Source organism: Bubalus kerabau, chromosome 1 (genome assembly GCF_029407905.1).
Source record: "Bubalus kerabau isolate K-KA32 ecotype Philippines breed swamp buffalo chromosome 1, PCC_UOA_SB_1v2, whole genome shotgun sequence".
In the NCBI taxonomy this organism is placed as follows: domain Eukaryota; kingdom Metazoa; phylum Chordata; class Mammalia; order Artiodactyla; family Bovidae; genus Bubalus; species Bubalus kerabau.
This window is the reverse complement of record NC_073624.1, coordinates 214,656,698-214,669,246: the sequence shown is the minus strand read 5'-3', so window position 1 is coordinate 214,669,246 and position 12,549 is coordinate 214,656,698. Positions and strand designations below refer to the sequence as shown.

At 44.4% G+C, this 12,549-nt stretch overlaps 1 protein-coding gene across 3 annotated transcripts in view; it reads left to right on the top strand.

Annotated features, from left to right (window-relative positions):
- The window catches only part of SKP1 (S-phase kinase associated protein 1), a 144,967-nt gene that overhangs the window by 123,717 nt on the left and 8,701 nt on the right, over nt 1–12,549 (top strand). The window contains exons 2-3 of one of the 3 annotated variants that reach the window (XM_055553815.1): nt 8,896–8,997; nt 12,170–12,266. In XM_055553815.1, the coding sequence (XP_055409790.1) occupies nt 12,170–12,266 (97 nt within the window). In that variant the 5' untranslated portion in view covers nt 8,896–8,997. Of the gene's footprint in view, nt 1–8,895; nt 8,998–10,850; nt 10,870–12,151; nt 12,267–12,549 lie in introns of those variants that run through there. The other 2 variants (XM_055553817.1, XM_055553808.1) reach the window with 2 other exon arrangements.

Below are 12,549 nucleotides of genomic sequence, written 5' to 3'. Positions count from 1 at the left end.
GAAATAGAGGAAAACAACAGAATGGGAAAGACTAGGGATCTCTTCAAGAAAATCAGAGATACCAAAGGAACATTTCATGCAAAGATGAGCTCAATAAAGGACAGAAATGGTATGGACCTAACAGAAGCAGAAGGTATTAAGAAGAGATGGCAAGAATACACAGAAGAACTGTACAAAAAAGATCTTCATGACCCAGGTAATCATGATGGTGTGATCACTGACCTAGAGCCAGACATCCTGGAATGTGAAGTCAAGTGGGCCTTAGAAAGCATCACTACAAACAAAGCTAGTGGAGGTGATGGAATTCCAGTGGAGCTATTCCAAATCCTGAAAGATGATGCTGTGAAAGTGCTGCACTCAATATGCCAGCAAATTTGGAAAACTCAGCAGTGGCCACAGGACTGGAAAAGGTCAGTTTTCATGCCAATCCCAAAGAAAGGCAATGCCAAAGAATGCTCAAACTACCGCACAATTGCACTCATCTCACACGCTAGTAAAGTAATGCTCAAAATTCTCCAAGCCAGGCTTCAGCAATATGTGAACTGTGAACTTCCTGATGTTCAAGCTGGTTTTAGAAAAGGCAGAGGAACCAGAGATCAAATTGCCAACATCTGCTGGATCATGGACAAAGCAAGAGAGTTCCAGAAAAACATCTATTTCTACTTTATTGACTATGCCAAAGCCTTTGACTGTGTGGATCACAATAAACTGTGGAAAATTCTGAAAGAGATGGGAATACCAGGACACCTGATCTGCCTCTTGAGAAATTTGTATGCAGGTCAGGAAGCAACAGTTAGAACTGGACATGGAACAACAGACTGGTTCCAAATAGGAAAAGGATTTTGTCAAGGTTGTATATTGTCACCCTGTTTATTTAACTTATATGCAGAGTACATCATGAGAAATGCTGGACTGGAAGAAACACAAGCTGGAATCAAGATTGCCGGGAGAAATATCAATAACCTCAGATATGCAGATGACACCACCCTTATGGCAGAAAGTGAAGAGGAACTCAAAAGCCTCTTGATGAAAGTGAAAGAGGAGAGTGAAAAAGTTGGCTTAAAGCTCAACATTCAGAAAAGGAAGATCATGGCATCCGGTCCCACCACTTCATGGGAAACAGATGGGGAAACAGCGGAAACAGTGTCAGACTTTATTTTTCTGGGCTCCTAAATCACTACAGATGGTGACTGCAGCCATGAAATTAAAAGACGCTTACTCCTTGGAAGGAAAGTTATGACCAACCTAGATAGCATGTTCAAAAGCAGAGACATTACTTTGCCAACAAAAGTCCGTCTAGTCAAGGCTATGGTTTTTCCTGTGGTCATGTATGGATGTGAGAGTTGGACTGTGAAGAAGGCTGAGCCCCGAAGAATTGATGCTTTTGAACTGTGGTGTTGGAGAAGACTCTTGAGAGTCCCTTGGACTGCAAGGAGATCCAACCAGTCCATTCTGAAGGATTTCAGCCCTGGGATTTCTTTGGAAGGAATGATGCTAAAGCTGAAACTCCAGTACTTTGGCCACCTCATGGGAAGAGTTGACTCATTGGAAAAGACTCTGATGCTGGGAGGGACTGGGAGCAGGAGGAGAAGGGGACGACAGAGGTTGAGATGGCTGGATGGCATCACTGACTCGATGGACTTGAGTCTGAGTGAACTTCGGGAGTTGGTGATGGACAGGGAGGCCTGGCGTGCTGCAATTCATGGGGTCGCAAAGAGTTGGACCCGACTGAGCGAGTGATCTGATCTGATCTCACTTTCTGCCATAAGGGTGGTGTCATCTGCATATCTGAGGTTATTGATATTTCTCCCGGCAATCTTGATTCCAGCTTGTGCTTCTTCCAGTCCAGCGTTTCTCATGATGTACTCTGCATAGAAGTTAAATAAGCAGGCTGACAATATACAGCCTTGACGTACTCTTTTTCCTATTTGGAACCAGTCTGTTGTTCCATGTCCAGTTCTAACTGTTGCTTCCTGACCTGCATACAAATTTCTCAAGAGGCAGATCAGGTGTCCTGGTATTCCCATCTCTTTCAGAATTTTCCACAGTTTATTGTGATCCACACAGTCAAAGGCTTTGGCATAGTCAATAAAGTAGAAATAGATGTTTTTCTGGAACTCTCTTGCTTTGTCCATGATCCAGCAGATGTTGGCAATTTGATCTCTGGTTCCTCTGCCTTTTCTAAAACCAGCTTGAACATCAGGAAGTTCACAGTTCACATATTGCTGAAGCCTGGCTTGGAGAATTTTGAGCATTACTTTACTAGCGTGTGAGATGAGTGCAATTGTGCGGTAGTTTGAGCATTCTTTGGCATTGCCTTTCTTTGGGATTGGCATGAAAACTGACCTTTTCCAGTCCTGTGGCCACTGCTGAGTTTTCCAAATTTGCTGGCATATTGAGTGCAGCTCTTTCACAGCATCATCTTTTAGGATTTGAAATAGATCAGCTGGAATTCCATCACCTCCACAAGCTTTGTTCGTAGTGATGCTTCCCAAGGACCACTTGACTTCTTGCTCCAGGATGTCTGGCTCTAGGTGAATGATCACATTATCATTGTTATCTGGGTCATTAAGATCTTTCTTATATAGTTCTTCTGTATATTCTCGCCACCTCTTCTTAATATCTTCTGCTTCTGTTAGGTCCATACATTTTCTGTCCTTTATTGTACCCATCTTCACATGAAATGCAGGACCAGCCTGTAGGGCAACCCTATACCTGTCCCTGCCTTCACAGGGTACAGTCTGCCCACTCTGAGCCCACAGGGGCACCTACATGTTCCCATAAACTTTCGTTCCGGGAGAGAGAATGGAACAGAGAAGAACCTGTGTTCTTCTGGGAAACCTTGTTTTTTCTGCAGTGAGTCAGCCAAACCTAGGTTCAAATCTCACCTCCCCACTTGTCTGCTGTGTGGCTGGGACAATTTTCATAATCCATCTCAGTCTCATGGGCAGGCCCACTCTGGCTTGACAGTCCTCCAGTCGAGCCTGTGCCCACAGCTCTGTGATGGTACTTGGTACAAATATGGATCAGGACATTTTCTCCTGTACCGTTTAAGTTGGATGCCCTTCTACTGAGAGCTTCCATGGCAACTTCCAGCGGGTGGGTCCATAGCCCTCCAGGGGAGACCCAGCGCATGGACTGGCTGTAATAGAATCAAGGAAGCCGACTAGTGGCCGTTCCCTTAGTGTTGCCTAAGGCCTCAGTTAGATACTTCCACCCTGGGCAGAAGAGACACATGGGCCTTGCAAAACTTCCCACCTTCCCTCCCATTGTCTTTCAGTACTTCTGCAGACTGGGTTGTGGAAGGTTGGGTACCATGTGAAGGACAGGCTGTGGGCATATATGCTCAGTCACTCAGTCATGTCCGACTTTTACTCCATGGATTGTAGCCCACTAGGCTCCTCTGTCCATGGAATTTTCCTGGCAGGAATACTGGAATGGGTTGCCACTTCCTCCTTCAGGCAGTCTTCCTGACCCAGGGGTGGAACCCACATCTTCTGAGTCTCCTGTACTCTTTATGCAGATTCTTCACCACTTGAGCGATCTGGGAATCCCTGAAGGGGAGGATACAGGGGCTTGAAGTTCCATCTGGACTTGATTCTGGATCCATGCTAAGCACACAACATCCATTTTCATATACCCCCCCTACTTTTAAATTGTTATGACTTGTATACAATACACAAATATGATTATAGCTCAGTAAATTTTTATATGTGCATACACCTATGAAACTACCACCTGAATCAAGTTAGGTAACTGCCAGCATCCCAGAGCTTCCCTCATCAGTACCTGCTTTTCCTGGCAAAGGGAACTATTATTCTATCTTCTCTCACCAACATTAGTGTTTGCCTGTTTTTGGTCTTAATTTCAGTGGACTCATAAAATAAGTACTCCTGTGTCTACCTTCTTTCGGTCAACATTGTGAGATACATCCATGGTTATATAAGAGGTTACTTTTTCATTGCTGTTTAGTGTTCCATTGTACAAAGATATAACAATTTATTTTTTCATTTAACAGTTGCTGGATTTATTATTTCTATTTTTTTCCTCTTAAAAGTTACTGGGAACATTCCTAAACATATCTTTTGATGGACATGAGGACTTACTCATGTTGCCGATTAGTCCAGAATTGGGATTACTGAGCCACTAGGTATATGCATGTTTAGTTTTAGTAGATGTTGTCAATTTTCTGAAATATACCAATTGGTATTCCCACCAGCAATGTGTGAGAGTCCCATTTGTTCCACATCCTTGGTAATACTTGGTATTATCATTCATGCTTAGCTATTCTAGTGATTGAAATAAGTTTCATAAAAATTCTGTGAGGTAGGTATTACCAAAAGCCCCATTCTACAGACATCGAAACTGAGGCTAGAGAGGGGAAGCCACATAGCCCACCCAGATCACACAGAATGTGAAGAGCAAGTGGGCGGCAGCGGATCTATATGATTGCTGTGCACCATGGCTGTATGAGATTTTGTCAGAAAATTTGGGTGTGCCAAAATGATAGATCTCTTTTTTATATATAATTTTATTTATTTATTTATTTTTTGCTGTGCTGGGTCTTTGTTGCTGCTCTGGATTTTCTCTAGTTGTGGCGAACGGGGGCTACTCTCTAGTTTTAGTGTGTGGGTTCCTCATTGAAGTGACTTTTTTGTGGAGCATGGGCTCTAGGCCACTCTGGCTTCAGTAATTGTGGCTAATGAGCTCAGTAGTTGCGGCTCTTGGGCTCTAGAGCACAGGCCTAATAGTTGTGGTGCATGGGCTTTTTTGTTCTGCAGCATGTGGGATCTTCCTGTACCAGGGATTGAACCCATGTCTCCTGCATTGGCAGGAGAATTCTTTGCCACTGAGCCACCAGGGAAGGCTAATGGCTCTCATTACTTTCTATAGTACCTACTTCTATTTGACAGCAAAAATATAACCTGTTCATTTCAGACGGTTGTATGATCATTCAGTCATTTCAGGGGTGTGCTCAGTCAAGTTGAGGGTTTTGTCCCTCTTCTTCTTTCCAGGGTCACAACTATATCCTGAGCTTATGTGATCATGGCATGGAGTGGGAGTTGAGGGGGCTGGAGATTGCCTGGTCCTTGGTCAACATCCATCTTCAACTGCTCATCGAGGCAGGTAGACTTGACCTCTACTAGTTGTGAACTGTCATCCTTGATTTCTGCTCTGCCCACAGATGTCTATGTTTGTCCATGGTCTCTGGCTTGGATTGTCCAGATTCTTCTAGGTTCATTTGGTTCTGTTTATTACATCCCACAACCTGTCTGCCTATCTAGGCCCTCTGAGCAACTTACAGACCAAGCACAGATTCTCTTCACTCTCAGAGCTCCCAAACCTTTTTTGGGGGTCCTATTCTCCCCTTATCCCTGGGTAGAGGGGATTGGGGGAGGAAATGAGAGAGTCTCTTCTCAGAGACCCACCCCAGTAGCTAACTGTAATGCTCTCTTTGATATAATTTTTCCCCACCCCCATTCTTTTGGAAAACTGACTCTGGTATTATACCTTCTTACCAACTCTGCTATTGCTGATGTAAAATATAAGCTATGAGTCCTTCAGCCTCTTGGACTTTCACTGCTCCAAAAGAATTGCTTTGGGTTTAAGAGTCCATTTTGCAAATCAAGATCCAAGAATTTCACTCTTTTTTTCTTTGCATTCAGCACTCTCTCCACAGGAGTAATAAGGAAGTCTTATTTTAGATGATTTTAGATGGAAGACTTAAGAGTTTGACAACAGGGAAGAAGGAGGGGCTAAGCAGAGGAATGTGAGGCTTAGAGAGGTGAAATAACTTGCCTAAGGTTACATAACAGTCAACAGTGGCTGTGCTCACCACTCTATCAGGAGAGCAAGACTGAGAAAGTTGACAGAGCAGGAGAGTACAGCCAGTGGATCTCTGACCATGAAGACTGTGTTACTTCTTAGCTTACATGCTGTCCTATGGGCTATGGGTAGTTGTCTGAGAAAGGGAGTGTGATTGAATTCTGGGCAGGAAAATCTGATTTTAGATCCACTGAGAGGGCAGGTCTTCATAGGAATGCTGTCAACCCTTTTCAGCAGTGAAACTCTATTTACAAAAGGAGATCATCTCTAGAAATGAATTCACCATAAAAACCAGATTTTCCCACCTGGACTGTTTGAATCCCAGGGCTTTAGCTTCCCTGGAGGTATAATATGCTGGGAATGGTTAATCAGAAAATATTCCTAGCATTTGAGGATGGGGCTAAAATTCAATATCTGGTTACAGAAGCATAGCTGGTGCTGGAACCTCAGCCCTGCTCTGCAGTAGCTTTGTGACACTGGAAAAGTCCTTTCTCCTTCAAAGATCCTTTTTGATCACATGGTGTGTGGAGTAATTGAAGTAAGCATGAGACCTCAGCCTTCTCGATGCCACTGTGGAATCAGCAGAACTCCACCTCACACCCCCATATTCCAAGGGGACTGTGTGGAGGCCAGTCCTTTCTGATCTGGTGATTATGTATATGTGCTAAGTTGCTTTAGTCGTGTCCGACTCTATGCGACCCTATGGACTACAGCTCATCAGGCTTCTCTGTTCATGGGATTCTCCAGGCAAGAATACTGGAGTGAACTGTCGTTTCCTTCTCCAGTGATTATGTATAAATGAGTGGAAATTCGTGTTCCCCAGCCTGTAGCTCACAGTCCTGCAACTGTCTTATCTCTCCTGGGTGGAGGGTAAGGTTGATTCAGAAAATGTGAAGCTGAATGAGTCACCCTTGACAGACACTGCTGGCCCCTTCTTAGCAGTGCTTCATCACTGAGTTCCTACCATAGTGGTTTCTCAACTTACCCTTTAAGAATCACTTGAGAGAACTTGTTCAAAGGCAGAAAAACCTGCCCCCAGGGAGTCTGATTCATTAGATCAAGACTGGACCCAGGAATCCTCATTTTTCTTGACCTGATGCCAATTTTTTTGAAGTAAAGAAAAATTTGAATATGTCATACATTTATATGGATCAAAATCCAAAAGGTAGAAAGGGTATAAAGTGAAAAATGACCCCAACCCTCTTCTCTCTTCACCTAGTTCCCCTCCCCTGAGGCAAACAACTATTTGTTTATCTTTCCTGAGATAATCTATGCATATGATAGCTGTAAGAGTAATAAGATCTGCATTTAAAAAACAAGACTTTCAGGGAGTTCCCTGGTTAAGACTTCACCTTCCAATGCAAAGGGAGCTTCCCTGGTCAGGGAGCTAAAATACCACATGTCTCTGGCCAAAAAGCCAAAATAGAAACAATACTGTACCAAATTCAATAAAGACTTTAACAATGGTGTACATCACAAAAAATTAAAAAAAAAAAAAAAAAAGATTCTCTTGGTGATTCTAATGCTGAGGGAGCACAGGCATACTTGGAAAAAGCATACTCTTACTTTATGCCAGGCCCTGTGTGGGATCTTCAGATCAGATGTGTGATTGGCACTGATTAGTATGCTCAACAAGACTAGACGGTGCCACCGTAAGCAGGGGAGCAAAGGGACTCCAGTGGGCCTTGACTAGGAGACCAGAAACTGGAGCTAGTGAGGGCAGGGTTGTGCTGTGACAAAAAAAGTATGAGGCCTGTAGGTCCTTTCATCTTCCTGTCATCAGCTGTGGCACCTGGCAGACACTGGATACCACAGCTTGCAAACAAAGACCTGGTAACCCAAGGAGCTGCTTGGCCTTCCTGCCCAGTCCCATCCCACAAGAGCTGTGGGCCTCTGCTTTCTTTAGGGGCCCCTTGTGTGGAAGTGTCTTTTGTCTCTTCGGCGTCAAGAATACCAGTCACGTGCTTGTTGGTTAGGTGAGCTGGCGCCTTGTCTCCTGCGGTGGGGTGGCTGTTGTTCCCTAGGCAGAGCAGGGTAGGGTCAAAGTCCCTGACTGGCGAGGGTGGGGGTGGGAATTTTCAGACTAATCCCTTTCCCTTAAGGGTTCAGTTCAGTTCAGTTCAGTCGCTCAGTCGTGTCTTAAGGGTTGGGTTCATCCAAAGCAAAATTATCAGGGAGCATCCCACACAAGTGTTCAGAGCGGGTTGGGCTGTGGCTGCCTAGTTTGCTGCAGAGCTCTTCCCAATCCAGTCCTCACCCCCACCCCCCAACTCCCGCCCCAGGCTCAATACACTTATGCAGAACGGATGTTCACCGGTTGAGACCTCCACTCTAGACTTGGGCTCTCCCTGTTTATTTTGGACTAGAGGCCTCTTCAGAAGTCCTTGGCAGGAAATACGGGTTAAGAGTATCAAAAACTCCTTGCACTGCCTCGTTCTGAACCTGTTCCTTCACAAATAAAAAAGGGAATAACGATATTTCACCATATGGATTATTGTGAAGAGTGAGGTAACTCGTGTTAGGTTCAGGGGAGGGCACGGAGGCCCTAAGCAGAATCTCACAACGCTGCCTGGAAACGCCAGCTCCATTCTGAGTCCCAGTTTCCCTACCCTGAAAGGGAGTCACAGCCCCTCCCAAACATCACCCACCCAAGAACACCTCTCCCTCCCTCAAACCCCGCTTCCCCACCTCTATCCCACCCTTCTCCTCCCAGTTCACTCCCTTCCCCCTCCTTCCCCTACGCCCGTGGCTTTTAGGCTTTTCAAGACCGGGGTCTTTAATTCAGTTTAGGACACCCCCGCCTGAAGGACCCCTGCAGACCGTGATTTACCGCAGCCAGTCCGCCGTTCCTGCTTTGAGGAGAGCGAGCCGAGCTTTCGAGGAAGTGGGTGAGAATCAAGGCCCGCCGGACCTCGCCCAGCCGCGTCTCCACCTTGCCCGTCCCGTTGGCCTCCGCCTGCCTTCAGGCGATCTCGCCGGCCAGCCCCGCCGGTTCTGTGACGTCACGGGCCCCAGGGTCCTCGGCGCCTGCGCCCGCTCCTATAAAGGTCGACGCCTCGCCGCCCCGCTGCGCTGTAGTGGCCTTGTTCTGCGCTGTTCAGTGTTGTTGTTTGACGACGTTGCCCTGCTCACTTCAGCCTCCGGCCCGCCATCTCCTTGAGACCTAACACCGTAAGTGGACGCCGACGGGGCTGGAAGGGGCGGGTTGCGAGCTGGTGGTCATACCGTTAGGGCTTTGGCCAGCTGAAGGCGGGAGGCACCTGGGCCTGGCCTCACCTCAGGCCTGGTGGAACAGTTGTCGACCCCTATTCTCCGGGAGGTGCCAGCGGGCCCAGTTCTCCCATCCCTTGGTTCGACTCGAGGAGGCGGCCTCTAGTCGCGCGTCTTCACCGCGCCCCCGTGAGTGCCCGGCGGGCGGGAGGGAGAAGGTGCGAGTCGAGCCTGGGATTGGGCCTCCTCTCCACGGGGCGACCATCAGCCGCTGCGGTGTTCGGCTGCAGGCCCAGTCTAGGGCCGGGGGCCTCCCTTGTCCGTAAGCCTGCCGGCCCCAGGACCCAGGGCGAGGGTGGCGGTGGGGCTTTTAATGGAGTTCCAGGGGCTGTCGTGAGTGTGGGCGTGTGTCCATGTTTATTGTTTTGGTGTCCGGAGCGAGCGTGGCAGTGGTAGTCCGGGAACGCTGGATTCTTGGTTCACATCCTTTCTCGCCCGTTTATCTGGCGTCACTAGTCACCAGTCCTACTTAACTGCTGGGACCGAATCTTGACCAGAGAGCCGCCTGCTCCTTCCGAATATTTCTGTTTTACCACAGCTAGGGATTGCTGAAACGGTTGTTGTAATAGCAGATGCCATCGTCATAGTGGTGTGGTTTTTTAGGTGCGTTAACTCCAGGTGCCTGGCTTTTTTTTGAAGGGATATTCATTCCCTGCTTTGGTTCACTTTTTCATGGAGACTTCAGGCTTAGATTTGGGGTCATGAATTTTTTTCATCAGAGCCTTATTATAGTAGAAGGTTTCTGTGTTATAGAGCAATGCAGGTTTCATTCTACCCCCTAAAAGGTGTTAGAATTCCGAGTCACTTAAAACAGGTTTTTTCCTCTTTTTCCTCTATAAAACCCACCTCATAGCGGGTGATTTAATTTACAAATACCGGAGCATAAGGAATTGAAGGAATAGTCTTGAAAGCATTTCAAACAAAATTTCATCCATTATTAAATTTTGCTCTGAATTCCAGATGTTTAACCCTAAAAAAATTTGAGTATCAAGTTTAGTGTTAAAAAGGGCATCGAATTACAGATTAAGCGATTGCTTCCTTGCTGTTGAGTAAGATCTCAACTCCTTTAAAAGTAACCTAATACACGAATTTGACTGTGAGTAAGCAGATCTTGCTGTTTATCGAAAGTTATTTGAAATATGCTTAAACGTAATTTTATCAGCTGTTTTGCCGGACTTGGGGTTGTCTAATAATTTTCGCTCCAGTACATGGAAAGTAAAAAAAAAAACAACAAAGAATGTTTCATAATTAGAAATTGAACTCACATTAAAATACTTCTTTGGGGGATACCTTTTGTTAGCACCTTGTTACAGAGAAGGTCCTCTGCTCTGGGTCTTTACCCATGGAACTTGACAACTGCATTATTGGCAGGTACTGAGCAACATGGAGAAAACAGACATATTTGTGAAATGAAAAATGAAATCTGATTCTCTCCAACCATGGATGAGGGAGAGCTGGGTATTTCAATGGCTGGTTTTAAGATAACTTTACCTTTTTGCTTCCTTGTGCTAATTTGTCTCTTTGGGAAATGGGGATACTTATCTGGGGAAAGCAGAATGAATATTTTAAGTGTTTTAATGGGTTTTAAGTCTTGGGACCTTAACAAAGGTTCAGTCGGTGTTTTCAGTGTCAAATTCTATGTTTTTAAGTTGTAATGATGTCACAGGATTGAAAAATTTATACTTGAAATTGAAAGAGGTCTTGAATTTTTAGGGTCAGGTATTGCTGCCATTACCCTCTTCCCTGAACCACTCACCCAAAAATCTGAAGATGGTAAGAAATTGCTGGCTTAGAAGCTTAGAACGTTTCAATTTTAAAGAGGTTTTTTTAAAAAAATTTTTTTGCCACAATTCAGCTCTTTTGAATTGTTTAATTTTATGTAAGAGGTGTCCTTTTCCTAATGACTCATAACGTTGAGTTAATAAATTTTTTTTGGAGCAAATAATAGGTTATTACTCTGAGGATTTTGGAAGATCTCAAACTGGGGATACCTGGACAGTCAGTAATGAAAGATAAAAAGAAAATTTAAGTTATTATGTTTAAGTCATTAGGACAACATCTGCTTATTAAATATTATATTCACTTGTATATGGTCTTGCATTGATCCAAACATAAGTATATCCTGATCTACTCTTTCGATCTGAACTCATTTTTCACTGATAAGTCTTACTGCTGGGAAAATTACTATCTTATTTGGTAGCTTTGGGAGGGATTGGGGGCAGGAGGAGAAGGGGACGACAGAGGATGAGATGGCTGGATGGCATCACTGACTCGATGGACTTGAGTCTGAGTGAACTCCGGGAGTTGGTGATGGACAGGGAGGCCTGGCGTGCTGCGATTCATGGGGTCGCAAAGAGTCCGACACGACTGAGCGACTGATCTGATCTGATCTCAGGTGTGCAGGTGGTTAATAGTGGCAGTTAACTATTCAAATAGGGTAGTCAGTGAGAGCAGAAAGGCAGAGTCAGTAAGTCCATTTTAGATGTATTTTGCATCAGAATTATAAATTATTTATTCTAAATCTTAAACCAGTGAGAGCAGGTGTTAAAAGCTTCTGTACCTAGGAGTTATACTTAGAAAAAAGGTTTCTACCTTTGTGTGCTAGCCTGTGAATAATCAGAGTGTTTATAGTGTTATATACTATAGGTCCTTAGGATTTTATGGTTAATGAGTTGGAAGGGCTCTAACAGGCTACAGTTGATGAAATGCCATATAGAAGTATTATCTCTTAAATTTCTTTTTTTTTTTCTTCAGCCATGGACTTTATTGTTTGAATATTTGCAATTATTATTCTATACACAAATGTTAATTTCTTAAAAAACTCTGTATTCCATATTGCTAGGTCACTTCACTCTTCATTTTATGTCACATTCCATCAAGAACTATTTACCCAAATCACCATCTGCCTGATTGTGTGTTGTTGTTCAGTTGCTAAGTTGTGTACGACTCTGCGATGCCAGACACTAGTCCGCCAGGCTCATCTGTCCATGAGATTTTCCAGGCAAGAATACTGGAGTGGGTTGCCATTTCCTTCTCCATTAAATTTCAAATTCAGTATAATACCTTTTTTTAGATGCCTTCAATTAAGTTGCAGAGTTCTGATGGAGAGATATTCGAAGTTGATGTTGAAATTGCAAAACAATCTGTGACCATCAAGACTATGTTGGAAGGTAAGTTTATTAGAAAACCTGGGTCGGGGAAAAGGGGAAGAAATACGTAGTTTGATATAACCTGTAAACATAGTCTGGAAGTAACATTCTGTCAAAATTGCTCAAGGGTATGAAGAGGTAAAGTTTTTTCTTTCTAAACTACATCTATCTGATAGAGGTCATTTTTTCAGCATTTTCTGAGTTAGTTTTTTCTCTTATTAAGTAGATAATATCGTAGGCTATTAATAATATGGACATGATTTCCAAGACTCAGATAATGGCTCATTTCTCTTCCAAGGAAATT